We start from the raw sequence: 16,893 nt of genomic DNA on the forward strand, positions 1-16,893 counted from the left end.
CATGATTTGTCTAGGAGAACACAGCAGACCTCATTCTCCGGAAGGACTGAATTATGGGTTACTCTGGGTACGTAGGGGTTAGGGCTGTCCATCTAACTTTCAGACAGAACTAGGGTTTTTCAAAATGTCGGTATTAGTGTTTTTATGATTTCGGTGTAAAGTTGAGCACTTGTACTTATTTTACAGGGTGATTGGTTTGTCTGGACCTCTCCTTTTGCAGAGATGGAAGCAGTAGCAGCCAGAATAAGATTAAGATTTAAAGAGTAAGCTTTAATCACAGAATCATAGTATTGTTTAGGTTGGAAAAGACCTTTAAGATCATCAAGCCCAACCGTTAACCTAACACTGCCAAGTCCACCACTAAACCATGTCCCTAACCACCACATCTACACATCTTTTAAATACCTCCAGGGATGGTGACTCAACCACTTCCCTGGGCAGCCTGTTCCAATGCTTGACAACCCTTTCGGTGAAGAAATTTTTCCTAATATGCAACTTAAACCTCCCCTGGCGCAACTTGAGGCAATGATACAAACACTCATAATAATCGTGTAGGCTATCTGCAAGTATCTTAAGGCATGGATTTAAGAGCAGAAAAGATAGCTCTTATGCGTTCTCAAAAGAATTTTAAAACTTGATCTTTCTGTTTCTTTTATCAAGAGCCACACTTAAGGATGCTGGCGCTAGGACCTAGTCTTGTGATTATAGTTCAGCTTCTGTTTCATTTTGAGGCAGAGCTGGAAAATGACAGTCAGTGAACCGGGTATCTTTTCTAATTGTCTGGTTACCTTATTTCAATATATTTGTTGTAGTGATTTCTTGATGAATCTAAATCAAAGTAAATGCCTTTTTCTTAGTGGTTTTGACAGAATGGGACACTGAAAACAAGGGTTTTTCAATCTAGCTCATTAGTCCTAGATCCTATCTTGTGGTCACAGAATCATGTGTGATTTGTTGCTTAGAAGAAAGTTGAAGGAACCTGTCCAAAATGGACAGAAATATCCACATAAAAATTTTGCTCCATGATCTTACACAATGTTTTTGTTTAATTTATGCTCAGAAGTGCAAACTTTGATATAAATATTAGTTCTCTGCATCCATATGCATTTCTAAATCCCACTGAGTTTCTGCTTTTACATATTGTGACAGTGAATTTTTCAAGCAAATTTGTGTTTAAAGAAAAAAAGAGTGGAGTTATCCCCAACCTTGGCTAGTAGCTAAAACTTTAAACTGTGATAGGGAAAGCAAATTTCATGTTGCCCACGCTGTGTGTTTGTGTTCCGCATTCTTGCTTATGGGACTCCTGCTGCCTAGCAGCAAGTTGTGTACAGTGAACAGTAATTGTCAGCTTCAACATAAGGAGAGATTATAAACTGCTTTCAAAGAAGACTAATAAAAAGAAAATGCATATCTGACGACTTGGGAGCTCATATGCCTACATCACGAGTATAGAACATGGTTGCTGGTGATGGCAGTCTGGACTGTGTTCACTGACCCAGGACATTTATTCCAGAAAGGGAAGAGGCAACATTACTCTTTCATTTGTAACTTTTACTATTGAAAAGAACCTTGAAAGCATTACTTGTTTTTAACCCTTGTCTCAATAATATTTTAAACCTTTAATTGCACATTTTGTTCAATTTCATAGAATCACAGACTCATTAAGTTGGGAAAGACCCTTAAGATCATGATTTCAATCAAAATTGATGGAGGTGTAGAGATTTCAATGATATTAAGTCATAGAATCATAGAATCATTTCAGTTGGAAAAGACCTTCAAGATCATCGAGTCCAACCATTAACGATGCCCCCTAAACCATGCCCTGGAGTACCCTGTCCACTCACTTTTTGAATATCTCCAGGGATGGTGACTCAACCACTTTCCTAGTCCCTATATAGTTTTTGAAAAATCAGTGAGTGTGAGGAGGAGGGAAACCCAAATGAATGCCTTCACTGAGATGAGGCTGGAGCCTCAGAGCCTGCAGGCTCTTAGGCCTCCAGCTCCATGGCTGAAATGTGAATCCAGCTGTTATCTTCTGTTTTTCTTGGTCATATACCTTTTAGCGCATGGGATCTTGGTACCAATCAGTGCGTAAGTTCTTTAACGGGTATTTAGTGGACTCAAAAGCAACTTGGGTACCAAAATATTTCAGTGGGCGGTCAGGAAGTTTTCAGGGGATCTGATGGTAGAGTGCAGGGAAATCATGGCATGTACAGAGGGGGCACTTGCAGTTACTGCAGTGAAAGGCATTGGGATATAGATACAGATCTGTAGAAAAACAGGCTTGCTTAATTCTGTTATAAATTGCTGTATCTTTATTCTCTTCACTGTGAAGCACTACTGCATCTGGATGTATGTCACAGCAGTTTTAATAATTAACTACAGCAGAAATTGTTTCAGAGATGAGCTTATCTGCACTCACTGTTTCCTCATTCACGTGTTTCCTCCTTCTGTTTGCTGCTTCTGTTATTTCTTATTTAGCTGTGGTGTATTGCTGTAGGCTGAGTGCTTACTGCAAATCCGCTGTTGGATTCAGCATTTTTTGGATTCCATGGTAATGAACATGGCAAAAAAAATTCTTTATAAAATATGATAAAAATAGGCCAATTCGGGTTCAGCAAGAACTTGTGTCTGCTTCTTTTTTAACTTAGTAAAATGTTCCTCATGATGAATGTTCATGATATACTCTGGCACTTCAGCAGTGGAAACTTGATTTGCAAGGATCTGGAAAAATCATAAAGCTCTGCTATTGTTAATTAGTTATGCATTTTAATTGCAAGTGTTCTGATATTGTTATAGAATGGATTTACATGGGAGACTAAAATGGAGACACTTACTGCTGACAATGGAAAAAGTACTAAAGATGACACAACCAAAGGTTACAGAAGTGTAAAAGACTGCATCTATACAGGCTTTAAGGGTACCTGTGTAAAGGAGCAATTCTGAAGATTTTCTTTCAGTTAATACATAAAGAATATTGATTTTGTTTCCTTATTATAAAACTAAGGAATGATGAAAAATAAGCAAATGAGTGTGCTGTAATGAAAAACTTTCTTGCATCTGTGTTTGTTCTGCTGTATTGTTACCAGTTCCCATATATCCATTCAAAATCTTTTATCAGTATAAAGATACAGTAAAATAGTGCATGTTAACAGTAAAATAAATTGTTAATGTTAAATACTGCTTTTTTATAATTTTACTTGTTCAAAGTATTACATTGGAAACAAGTTAGCTTATGGACTATTAGTAAGTACCAGGGAGATACAGGCTGTGTAGCTTCTTTTTTCTCTAACCCCTTGTTCCATGTTTACAGCTAAGCAACAGTATAGCTTGCATTTTAGGAAGTAATATTATTTATCAAAATATTTTCAAACTGATCTAGGGGGCAGGGAAAGAAGAATTGTTGTAATGCTAAAATCTGGATCTCACTCCACTCATAGCACTTTATTCAAACATCCACTCTTGGAAAACAAACAAACAAAAAACCACCCACAAAAAAGTCAGTCCCACAAGCTACCTATTAGAACGCCTTTGAATATTCAACAGTTCAAAAGCATTTCTAAATAACATATTTCCCTCTGTGTCATTTAAAGAGCCAAACTAATCTGTTTTCTTTCTTTTGTGGATATGTTTTGTGCCAATATTTCCAGCTGTTTCCACCATTTCAAATCTGTGGTCTGAAACTTAAACTATGTCTATTGTTTCACAAAGCTATGTGTGCATGTCAAGTTCAGTTAACTGTACTCTGTCAAACTTTATGTTAAAAAGCCTTTCAGTCAAAAAAGAGACTTTAGAAATAGTAAGAGTTTTAAATGGATTGTTGTAATGTAAATTGGCTCTAGATGTACAATGAAATGCATACAGAAGACTTAGGATGAGAATGTTTGCATGCCTGGGTCAGTAAAAATTTTCCTTATAGATATTCTACAACTTTTTATTATAGGCATTCCCTGATAATGCTTAATTTGTTAACTAAATTTCTTAGAGCAATATAGAAGCTTTCAAATTCTACACCTGAAATATGGATTTAAAATTTCACTTGTGGAGCTGTTTAGCATATGGATAATATATTAAATAAGCTGGTCTTGAGCTGGTAGTTCCATTTCATTGTTCTCCTCTGACATCAGTGTATCAGACTTACAGAACAGTACACTGTAACAATATGTTTAGGTTTAAACAATTACAGATAATTAGAATGGTAAGTGTCATGATGTACAAGTATTAGTGAAATATGTTTTTAATTATTACTTTGCTTTGTGTCATATTTCATCTCTTCAAGCCAGCAATACCCTCAAGATGCTTTAGCCCATTAATGGAACTTCTCCATTCCTTACTAATTATCTGTAATTAATACCTTGCTAAAAAGTTGGAATTGCTTAGTCTTGTCCTAGTATCATTCATTACCCATATATTTAAAAATGTAACTTAATTTTAATTCAAAGTAAATTCTTTTACAGATAATTTTTTCTGAAATTTTCTCTTCCATTCTGAGGAAAAATAAAAAAATATATATGTTTTTAACCTGTATGTTATTCACATTAGTAGAAAATAGTTTGCGATCTACCAGAAAATTTTCCTTAAAACCAAAACAAAACAAAAAAGGAAACATTTTGGTAATAAATATTTGAAATTGAAAGTTACTAGGCCATTTCTGGTTTCATTGGCAATTTATCTCTGGACATCTTTACTCGAGAGATCGCTCCATTTTAAATATTTTGGAGCTAGAGTTCCCTATTCCTTTCTATTTTCTGTTGACCTTTTTTGTATCTCGATTAAGGAATATAAATAATTTCTGGTTAATTTAAAAATATTTCAAAGTGTCTTCTTGAAATCCCTATTTTCTTTAGTATTCTGAAAGAAGTCTTTCTTTTTAAGTTACTTTATCTTCTTGTGTCTGTTTTGCTTTGTTACTCAAAGCACTTAAAATCTTCTGTAGAGAAGTATAACACTTAAATTATGTTTCTTTCTAAGCGGGCTATGTAAAAGGATCTTCTTTTTGATTGCAGTCATGACCAACTAAAATGACAAAAATTACTAATTTAAATAATATCAAAGTGATAATGATGATTTTTCTAAGATGTCTGTGTGTGTTAGTAATACAATTCAGCTGTGTAATGCTGATGAATTCCTTGAATTTCACTGATGCAGTATAAAACAAGAATAGAAACTAAAAATTTTCTTCGTCTTTTTTATTAAACTTCTTGAGGAAATTATTAAAGAAAAAAGCAAGTTGTATTGCAGCACTCTTATTTGGATCTTCTTTAACCCACTTAGGTTTTTGCATTCTTGACAATTTTGAATTCTTGAGTCCTGGAGGAGACTGTGAATTACTGAGCACAGTGGCTGGACTGTCACATTTTATTCAAAACACGAATTTGTAGACACATGGTTAAATTTGACACAGTGGAAGGGTTATTTCAGCTTTTGTAAAGGAAAGCTTTGTAAAGGAAATGCATTGCAGAGCTAATTGTCATTCTTTAAGGAGTTAACCAGCTTCTTGTTTGAGGTGGCTGAAGCTGATAACAGCCTACTTGCATAATAAGATGTTTCACTGAAGCTTTTACCAAAGGCTCTTTAAGGAAACTGAACAGATTTGGGATAAGAGTAAGGATTTACCAGAGTATATTATTTGTAAGAAGATATGATTGCTGTGTTCTTATTTACTTATCCTTGACTACCCACTGTCAACCTCTACTAGAGACTGGATACTGGGCTAGCAAGCCTGTGGTCTTATCAAATACATCCATTTTTATGAAAGACCCTATCTAAAATATCCTTCCTTGTTACATGTAATTCGTGTTTCTGGATGGTCTGGTAATTTAGCAATATGAAAATAGACTAGAATTTTCTTATCTTAATCAGGCCAATTTATCTTGAGGTAGTCCTGTCTGATAAGCTCCCAGTTCCTGCTTTTGTACCTACCTATGTTTTGGTTTGAAAGATTCTGTGCACTACTTGGTTTTCCATTAATAGGATTCTTATAATCACTAAATATAGGAAGCCAAACTGCTTGGGAAGGGTGTGTTGACAGAAGAATGCCTCTTCTAAATGACTAAAAAGTAGCCAATTTGGGTTTTTTATTTTTATTTTTTTTTTAATCTGGAAGGCTCATGGAGCAGCATGAAACTTTGCTATTTTGTGTGCAGATAGCTGCAGAAAAATACAGAGGGAAACATGTAAGGAATAAAGAGGTTCTTAGTTAATACCATCCTTTTTTGATGCTGCAAAAACCAAAACAGACAAGACGTTTGAAGAGTCATGCTTCTACAATTTATTAACTTGTTCCCATACTCTAAAAGTTTGTCACTAGAAGGTTGATGATTTCTTTTGGTGAGGCCTCAACTCTATCAAAAATTTTTTTATGCATGTAACTTCTCATTGATTTAGTTAACAACATAAAGGTGTAGCAAGATTCTTGCAGCACCTAACTGAATTAATTTGTGGTTATGAAGTGTTTATTTACTTCTCTAACACTTTGCTGGAGAGCTAGAATTTGGCATAAGCTTCTTGGAAGAGTTTTATTTCTGATCCATCCTGAACCTGCCTACCTAATACAGCATGTATTATTCTGGACAGGACTGTTGAGATGTAAGGTTTAATTAATGAAAGAAAATCTGTTATTGCTTAAAAGTATGATTTCTTTAAGACTAATTAAGAATATTTATTCTTTTTTAAATTACTACAGTGTACAGACTATGACCTGGATTATGGAACTGAATGTTTACATCTGGCTCTGAAATACTGTAAAACAAATGCCAAACTTGTTGAAGGAACAGCTGACCTCTGGAAGGTAAAGGCAATAACAATCCCTATTTTTTATATATCTTTTAAAATTAATAAAATTTTCACACTACCATAAAAATTCAGATGTGTTTTCAATTGTAATATTTAGGCTTTTCTCTTCCAAATTTCAGAATTGATTTTGGATTATCGTGAGCTTTTTTTAGAGCTCATTGTTGTAGACAGAGTTGGGCAGGTGTTACCCAAGATAATTAATGAAGACAGTATTTATCTGGAAGTAGAAAAACCAACTAGGTACTTGAATAACCTGAGAATCTGTAAAATTATAATTCCATAATCTCTAAAACTAAGAACATTCTTTTATGAGATGAGCTTTCTCCTGCTATTTCTATATCTTTTGTCTATTTTCCTCCACTTTTTCTATGAGGACATCACTTTTTCTCTGATGCCAAACACATGGCTAACAGTTTGATTTTTAGAGCAGTTCATTACATTCAGTAACATTGTAATGTTTAAGAATTCTTCAGTCTTTTAAAATTTTTTAAATATCATTCACCTTGTCTGATAATCTGTAGGTTCCTGACAACTGACAAAGCAGGTGTGTATACAGGTGCCAAAGGATATATCCCTGCTGCTTAAAAGAATCCCATTTCACTGTTTTGGATGGTGGGACGTTATTCTTTCTCAGCAGCTATTGTGTCATGCAATTTTTAAGTGTTTCTTTTTTTCTTTTTATTCTATTTATTTATTTTTTCTTTCTTTTTTATTTTATTCATTACGACATTGAAGGATCTGGAAGCAGCTCAAATCACTCCATTTGTCTTTGACAGTAAATTTCCTCCAACGGGACATGATTTCTAATAATATGACACTAAATCTTACACAGAAAGGTAATTTCCTGAATCTGCAGCACAAATTTCCTGTGTAATTTAGCAGCAAAATTTACTTACACGTTGGTTGCGTACAGCAACTTCTTTCAATATCTTTCTGGGATACAGTCTTTCTTAAACAGTATATTGTCTGTTTTCTTATTCAGTCTTCTAAAAGGACAGATTATGTCATGTGTATTTGCATTGCATCACTGTTTGGATGGTTTCATTGTTCTCATTGCAAAGCATGGTACTTACGTGAAGGGTAACAAAATACACACATAATGTTCACTCAGTTCTTTATAATGTTTATTTAGTTTTTTACTATCTGTAGATACTACTGATGCCCAGCAGATGAAGTGTAGTCTTTTGACCTAGAATGACAGAATAATTAAGACTGAAGGAAACGTGTAGATGTCATCTGGTCCAACACCTTGCTGAAAGCGGAGCCAGGTTAGTTAGATTAGGCTGTGCAGGGCTTTGTCCAGTTGAGTGTTGAGTACCTCCAAGAACGGAGATTTCACAGGCTCTCTGGGGAAAACAATTCCAATGCATATCCCCCCATATGGAGGAAACTTTTTTCATAATATTTGGTCAGCATTTCCCTTACTGTCTCTTGCGCTGGGAAAGGATGAAAGGCCGACAGAAAAATCTTTAAGAAAAGTCCAGTTTACTCTTCTCTGTGGCCATTAATTATGACCCTTCCCCACCCTTCATCTTCTGTTCTTCGGGCTGAACAATCCAAGTTCTCTCACGCCATCTTAGCAGCCCTTTGCTGGGCTTCCTCCTGTTCCTCATTGCGTTATACTGGGGAGCCCAAAACTAGAAACTGTACTCCGGTGTGTTCTCAGAAGTGCTGAATACAGGGGAATAATCCCTGTATTCCCTGTAATGAAGTCTACTTCCTTACTAATACAGCCCAGTCAGTAGGACTCCTTTTTTGCACTGCTACACACTGCTGACTCATGCTTAGCTTGTCCAGAAGGTCCTTTTCTGCAAAGCTGTTTTCTATATTTTGGCATCAGTATGGACTGCTGCACAGTGTTATTCTGTCCCAGATGCAGGATGCTGTATTTGTGTCTGTTATATTTCACAAGGTTTCTGTCAGCCCCTTTCTGCAGCCTTTCTGGATCCCTCTAAATGAGTGTTGTACCCTTGAGCATATTGAATACTTCCCCATTTGTTGTCATCTACTAATTTGCTGAGGGTAATTCCCCTTTCCCAGGTTATTAATAAAGATATTAGACAGTATTGTCCCTAGTAACAGCCCCTGAGGAACAGCACTAGTAACCAGCCTGCAGTTACATTTCAGACTTGAGCTTGTGCACATCTCTGTTTTAAAAGAGAATTGTTGAAGCGTTAGTGCCACTCCAGCATTGCTGGTGAAACGAAATCCTGATGCTGTTAACCTTCTAGCATGTGGGACCTACTGTAGTAGTACTGGACTTTAAAGAGGCCTGTAAACAAATGGAAAATGGTAACATGTGAAGAGTGAATTCCTTGTAGGTGCTCGGATATTGGATGGAGACCTTTTTTAGCTGGTGGCATACTGGAGAATATCATGAAGAAGGAGATTCAGGTAGAAAAGCTGAAAATACTGTGGACCAGGTGAAAGAGTCTGTATTGGGTTTGTGTGGCAAGATTTTGGTGGCAGGAGGGCTACAGGGGTGACTTCTGTGAGAAGCTGCTAGAAGCTTCCCCTGCGTCTGATAGAGCCTATGCCAGCTGGCTCAAGATGGACCCACTGCTGGCCAAGGCCAAGCCCATCAGTGACAGTGGTAGCGCCTCTGAGATAACATATTTAAGAAGGGGAAAGAAAAATTGCACAACTGCAGCCAGAGAGAGGAGTGAGAACATGTGAGAGAAACAACTCTGCAACACACCCAGGTCAGTGAAGAAGGAGGGGGAGGAGGTGCTCCAGGCACCGGAGCAGAGATTCCCCTGCAGCCCGTGGTGAAGACCATGGTGAGGCAGGCTGTCCCCCTGCAGCCCATGGAGGTCCACAGTGGAGCAGATATCCACCTGCAGCGCGGGGAGGACCCCACGCCAGAGCAGGTGGGTGCCCGAAGGAGGCTGTGACCCTGTGGGAAGCCCGCGCTGGAGCAGGCTCCTGGCAGGACACGTGGAGAGAGGAGCCCACGCTGGAGCAGGTTTTCTGGCAGGACTTGTGACCCCGCAGGGGACCCACGCTGGAGCAGTCTGTGCCTGAAGGACTGCACACTGTGGAAGGGATCCACACTGCAGCAGTTTCTGGAGAACTGCAGCCCATGGGAAGGACTCACGTTGGAGAAGTTTGTGGAGGACTGTCTCCTGTGGGAGAGACCCCACGCTGGAGCAGGGGCAGAGGGTAAAGAGGAAGGAGCAGCAGAGACAATGTGTGATGAACTGGCCGCAACCCCCATTCCTCTTCCCCCTGTGCCACTCAGGGAGAGGAGGTAGAGAAATCAGGAGTGGAGTTGTGCCCAGGAAGAAGGGAGGGGTGGGGGGAAGGTGTTTTAAGATATTTCTTGTTACTCTACTCTGATTTGATTGGTAATAAATTAATTTTCCCCAAGTCGAGTCTGTTTTGCCTGTGACGGTAATTGGTGAGTGATCTCTCCCTGTCCTTATCTTGACCCACAAGCCTTTCGTTATATTTTCTCTCCCCTGTCCAGCTGAGGAGGGGAGTGATAGAGTGGCTTTGGTGGGCACCTGGCATCCAGCCAAGGTTAACCCACCACAGAATCTCAGTGCTGACAGTACTGTGCAGTGTGACAGTAGCAACAGCATCCATTTGCATGCATATACTGTGCTGCAGGCCATGCAAAGCAGCGAATATGCTATATATAGTATACACAAAGATGCTGGTGCCATGTCATTAAAGTACCTATACCTTCTCACATCCTATTCCGTGTCTTATTTTGTAGCTAAAAGTCATTGGTGTCTTCTGTGGCTTGTGAAGACATTGAAAGTAAAAGGCATAAAAATGACGAGGTCTGTAAAATAGTAAATTGCTTCTGCAGCAAATACTCATATCAGAATAGAGGCCACAGAGGAAGATAGCTCCTTCCTGCTTGAATAGCACCCTGGTATTGTTCAGTCTGTACTGGGGTGTTTGGCAGGTGACTCGGAGCAGTACCATTAAAGAAGAGAACACTCGTGCTCAGTTTGTGCAGTTTGATGAAGTGCAGAAGACTGCCAATTTTCTCAAGTGATGCTTGCCTACAAAATCATTAGGAGCTGTTAGTGTTTGTTACTAATGACCTTTTAGAAGCAGAATTGTCTTTTCTTAGCTGTCATAATAATGTAATTTGTAATATGTTGTTGTTTTTTTCTGGAAGGCTTTTCAATGCTGACATAAATTATATTTCATATGCCAAGAACTGATGTGCTCCCAATGATCCCAGTCTTATTTTTTCAAAAGAGACAAAAAGATATTCCATCCAGATAAATGAAAACTGAATTAAATAATCATTGTTCAGTTGAGGTTTCAGAGGATTTGTAACAGAAAAACTGCAGTCTATTAACAGGTGAACAGTTTCTGAAGTCCAAGTACTACAAGCCGGTTTCATCCTATGCTGAGCTTAAATTGTTAAAGAGCAGATCTGGTATTTGTAAGAGTTCAGTTTTTTTATTAGGTGCACAACCTACATAACATTAAATGACTCAGAGCTATGGGAAAAAGTTACTTATATGTTCAGATATATTGTTTTCTTGAATTAACTCTATTTCACCTGAGCGCTGTCTACTTACAGTGCATTAGAAAAAGTAACATTACAAAGTTACTTACCGTTGAAGCTAAAGTAAGAGATAGTTTGTTTACTTTCTGGTAGCAAATTACAAAATTAAAATCATTCTTTGTAGTGACAACAACCAGCAGGAACATTCAAATTACTTCAGTGTTATAAATATTTATTAAGTTCTATTACAAATGTAGTTATTATATAACTATTTATAAGATATTTAGGATCAGGATGGCAAAAAAGGAAACAGAATGACACTATCAACACCACATTTTCAGTTTCTCTGTGCTTGACACCTTTGAAACAAAATGACCTTATATGTTCTGGGGCAATATCCTCTTAAATAAAGTATAAAATCATGTAACAGAATGTAATTGTTGGAGTCTAATATATATATGTGTGTGTATAATGCAGATGAAAAATGCATTGTAAGAACATTTTTAGAAGATTGATATGCATTTAAAGACTTAATGCTGATAGTGCAAAAAATCCTCACCATTTCTAAAAAGAAAGGTTATTTTCTAATCCTACAAAAATATCCCATACAAAGGAGATATGTTTGATACCTTAATCGAACAGAGGGAAGTACTTCATTAAACTAAAATGCCATGCATTTTGTTTATGTGTGATCATAACTTTATTGTGTTTGTTTGGTAAAGAGTTATGTTTTGCATTTAACATACAGTTTTGTAAATCTGAAATGTTCATCAAGCTAAATCATTTTGAAGAAGACTTCTAATCATTAAATGGGAAGAACTTTGAGAGACTTTTAAAAGAGCATCTTCCTAGATAGTGAAAAGTTGCAGTCTGACAATTGAGAGAGAAGGGCACACAGGAAAAAAACCCAACCAACCAACCAACCCTTGTCTGATGATTTTGAGGCTTTACTAAATAGATATAGTAGATTGTTTATTATACAGATAAGTAGAGAAATGTTTAATAAGTAAGATTAGTCTGCCAAAAAAACCAGATGATGGTTTAATATTCTGTGATAGAGAGGTATTTGTGTTGAGTTTTAGTATTTGGCCTAGCGATATTCTGGATTGCAGCAATAACATTCAGAAAATCTTGGAACACTAGATGCTCAAGAGGACAAAGTGAAAATTAATGTTGTCACATGAAGAGAAAGAATCTGAGTAGTTAGAAGGCTGTGAGTTTGATATTGATCAACAAAACAAAAGAGTGCACTGCCACAGGCAGAACTTGATTAATGAAGAGTTAAGGGGCTAATGTAATTAATGTCAACCAACATGGAATTTACTTATTTTGTGAAATTGACCTCAAGCCTTTTTTACAAGATTACAGTCTTGCCTGATAAAGATGGTAGTGCTGATAAAATATACGGTTGGCAGAAGTTTGACTTGTTACATCTTAATTAAAAATAGGATGACTGTAATTGGACTAGTCCTCATTAAATAGATTAAAAATTGGATAACTGATATATTTCAAAAGATAATTGTCACCACATACAGTTCTGCAGAAACTCTTTTTTTTTTGAAGCTATTTAACATTTGTCTGATAAAGTTTGCAGACAACACAAAGATTTAAGGATTTGTAAATATAGTTGATCAGAAGTAAACTATTGATAAGGATGGCTTGGAAAACAATTTAAACAAAAGGTCTACTTTTCATTGCAGCGAAACATAAAGAAGTGGTTTTAGAAACAAAAAAAGTATAGGCCGTATTTAGAGAATTGTTCTAGGAAGGCAGTGACTTTGAAAGTGGTGTAGGAATGACAGAGGATAGCAAGTTTCCACTGTGGGCAAAATACCTTATGTCAGCCACAGATATAGAAACAATATGAAATTAAAAGAGACGTTCTAGTATTACAAGTGCATCTAGAATACCATCGTCAAATCTAGACTCAAGCTCTGTGCAACTGTTGATAAATAGAGAAGGTTCAGAGAAGAGCATGAAAAAGAAGATTAAATGGTGATTTGGTAAGTCCGTAGAGATTTAGCTTAGTAGTGTGATATAAAAAAAACCCAGAAATGGATGAGGTAGATCTCTCTTCTGCAAAGTGAGAGACCTCCTGTGTGTCATTTTTCTTACTTATTCTTTTTCCACTGTGATTTTTGCACCTCACCTGGGCTGTGAGAATAGAGAGTGCCATCTTACTTTGTGGTATAGAGTGGCAGTTAAAGTATTCTTCCTGGTTGATTTGGCTAGATCTGAATTGCTTTTTGCTGGGGTGAGCCTAGAATGCAAATCCACTTTAGTGAAACTAGAGATAAAGCAGTATAGCTGCTCAGAACAATAAACTATCATGTTGACTATCCTTAAAAGTTGTTTAAAACAAATTCATACTAAACCAATCAATGGTTAGAATTAAACAAAAAGGTGTCTCTGTCGTGGTTGCCTGCCTTTTGAATAAGTTTCATCTAAAATGAAACTTTGGTTGGATTTAGCATCTTATTCAATATTGAAAGAGATGTGGAGAATCCCGCCCTCCCTGACTGGTAAGTGGTGGTCACCTGTGGTAGCTGGCAGGGTTTTTCCCTCTGTCAACTTTACTATTTTCATAAAACTTATAGGAGCTTGTATCTGAAATTAGCTTATAGGATCAAAGATTATGAAAGAAGTATATATGGATAGTGTGATATGGTCTCAGATGATTTATTTCTCTAGGAAACCATCCTAAAAAGTATTTGCTGATGTCTGGTTCAGAATTTCAGAAGTGATTTTAAAGATTCATTCTTAATTTTTTATTCCTTGTGTTGTTTTCTTGAAGACTGCGCCTACTTTATGAAGTAACTTCTTTTTAAAATCAGACTATTTAAAAATACTTTTGCATATCAAAGAGGTTGTGAACCTTAGAGTATGTGAAACCACTTTTGACAGAGCTTAGATAGTCTTGTTTCTTGAAAGGTTTTTAGATGGTAATCTGATACAGGTTTACTGAAAGTTCAGTATAAAAGCCCTCTGGAAACAGGTAATTAGAAAGAAACCTTGCAACAAAATTGGTCACTCAATAACTCTTTATCCTTAAATTTAAATTCAAGACATTGATTCTTCCCAACAGTATGTAAACTCAGACACCTGAGATTTCTCAGGCTAGATTAATTCTCTGGCTGTTTCTCCTGCATGACAAGCTGTAGGGAAGTAAGTTAATTTTTAATTTTAAAAGAATATAATTCCTTGGAGAAATGATGAGTAATGAGAAAGGTAATATTATTAATCTGTTTCTGAGTACTATACACAGCTTAATTTATGAGATGGAAAGGAAAGCAGTTACAAGAATCCTTATGTTAAAATCAAATAATCATTTACTTGGAGACTAAAATGCTAATACCTACAATGGTATGTTTCTGCTGTAAGATTTACTTTGCAGCAATAAAGCTTTTGGAATCCGATTTAGTCCATTTCAAAAAGATAGAAGAAAATTATTCAGACTCTAGAGAAACAAATGCAGAAAATCCAGTAATATTTTATTTAACATAAAAGGAAGTTGCAGTAAAAACAAAGACAAGTATTTAGGAGTTATTCTTATATAAGATCATGTCACTGCATGTCATTGCAAAGACATTGCTAGCAAAGACTGTTAATGTCTTGGGTAGACACTGTCTTTAGTTTTCTGTTACTTTATTTGCAAAGCCTAATACTGAGACTGTCAACCACCATGAGGGTACAAAGGCAGATATGAAAGGTGTTTTTCTGCAAGTATCAAGTAAGTATTCATCCATCTTATTGTCAATCTAACTTGATCTGAATGCCTTCAAGAAGATCTTGATGGTTTTTAATCCTCTGAAAGCTCGTACAAAGCCTATTATAGTCTCACTGACTCCCACTGATTAATTGGGTCTCATTAACAGTAGTAGTCTTGCACTACTGAAAAACTACACCTATATTAGTAAAAGAAATAATGAGGCTTCTCCCTGGCTGTCATTCTTATGATCACAAGTCCTATAAAAATTAATCTATTTCAGAATAAAATTATAGAATAGAATGGATGTGTGAAAATAAGTGCAATATCATGGTTTTTTGATTCTTCAAAGGGTTAAAAAGAGTTTTAGGTTTCAAATGAGTTCTAAGCAGATCTAAGTATTTAAAAAAAGGTTTCTCTCGAGTCTCCAGTATTTTCTGCAACTTCTGTTCTCATGACTTGCCAGTCATATTTTACTAGAATTAAGGAATTGACAATATCATTTGTTTATGGTATTTCAAATGTAAAGAATTGCCTTCAGGGCATTGTTTTATTGGTTTTACATTCCTTCCTGCTATGTTAAATCTAATGAGGCTTGTCTGTCCTTTAGGTGACCTACAAGCGGGATCTGTATGCAGCTGAATCGATTATTAAGGGTATGTGTTCATCCTTGTGGCTGTCAGTTTGCATATTCCTGATCAGTTTGCATATTCCTGAGTCTAATTAAGAATCTTGTGTGCTATAGTTTTAAATGTCTTTAAGAAAAGTTTTATGATGAATAAAATGTGCTTAGGCAAGTTGTTTTAGCTTGTTCACTGGAATACTTATATTATGCATTATTTACCTTTATTTACTTCTCTTAGAATAGAGAACCTTATAAAAAGCTCTGTATATTACAGAGTCAGAGATTAGTTTTGAATGGCTTTGTAAGGAATAAACATTTTTCTTCTTTCATTTGCAGTTCAATTCTGAATGTGTTCTGTCTTTCTAATCTAAGTAGTAGACTGAAAATTAAATATTAACTCTTTATGGCTCTTCACTTTTTACGTACAGCAACTTGTTATCTAAATTGATATAGCAATTATATGATATTGAGGTATTCCATTAATTTAGAAGTACTTTGTTGAACTGTTTAACCTTTTCCTGTACTGGTAACAGTGGTTTCATAGCAGTTTAACGTAAAGACTAGATTTAGTCTTTATCCAGATCGACTCAATCTAAAAACAGTGTAGAAAGGAAGAACTCTTAAGTACTGTATAATGAACACACTGATGGTTATTGTAAATGGATAGGCACTGATTCGGGGGACAGTTGCTTGACTCCTTGATGAGAACTGAGGGATAAAAGCCCAGAAACTGATGAAGAGAAAGGGACTTCCCTTTGGATTAAAAATACCTTTCCAGAGAAAAAAATGTGGTTCCTATTTAAGAAAAAGAGAGCAAAACACATGTCCTTTTAGGGCATGGTGAGTGACTGGCTAATTGTCCACTTTGTTGGCTCATGTGTTGTTAGAAGATCCAGTATTGGCTTAGTTTCTGGTTTGGGTAAATTGGACTATGCCAAGAGCAGCTCTGTCAATGTAGACAAGCTAGAAAGCTTAAACAGAGCTCAGATATTGCTGTGGTATTCTGCATGCTGCTTCGCTAGACCTCCAGGAATGCAACAACTTTGAAGTTTCTGGTTGTTACATGGGGCAAATATTGCATATTATATGCATTGCTAGAAGTACCTGACTGAATTTTTCAGGCACGTATCAAGGAGGTAGGGCTGGGAAACCTTGGAAGTTCTGTTTTTGACAGGGAATGGCCTCTCATCTCCATAGCTGGAGGCCTGGAATTTTTGAGAATCTTGTTTTGAGTAGGATTCTTAGAGGCTCCACACTCCTCTAGCTTTCAAGCTTAGGATTTCCAAACATATT

At 36.4% G+C, this 16,893-nt stretch overlaps 1 protein-coding gene across 4 annotated transcripts in view; it reads left to right on the forward strand.

Moving 5' to 3' along the window:
• Positions 1 to 16,893, forward strand: part of CRPPA (CDP-L-ribitol pyrophosphorylase A) — a 122,871-nt gene that overhangs the window by 36,426 nt on the left and 69,552 nt on the right. For all 4 annotated transcript variants that reach the window (XM_052800904.1, XM_052800924.1, XM_052800914.1 and 1 more), the window contains exons 4-5: positions 6,686 to 6,790; positions 15,586 to 15,631. In XM_052800904.1, coding sequence (XP_052656864.1) covers positions 6,686 to 6,790; positions 15,586 to 15,631 — 151 coding nt within the window. The remainder of the gene's footprint in view (positions 1 to 6,685; positions 6,791 to 15,585; positions 15,632 to 16,893) is intronic.

This window comes from Harpia harpyja, chromosome 1, assembly GCF_026419915.1.
Source record: "Harpia harpyja isolate bHarHar1 chromosome 1, bHarHar1 primary haplotype, whole genome shotgun sequence".
NCBI lineage: Eukaryota > Metazoa > Chordata > Aves > Accipitriformes > Accipitridae > Harpia > Harpia harpyja.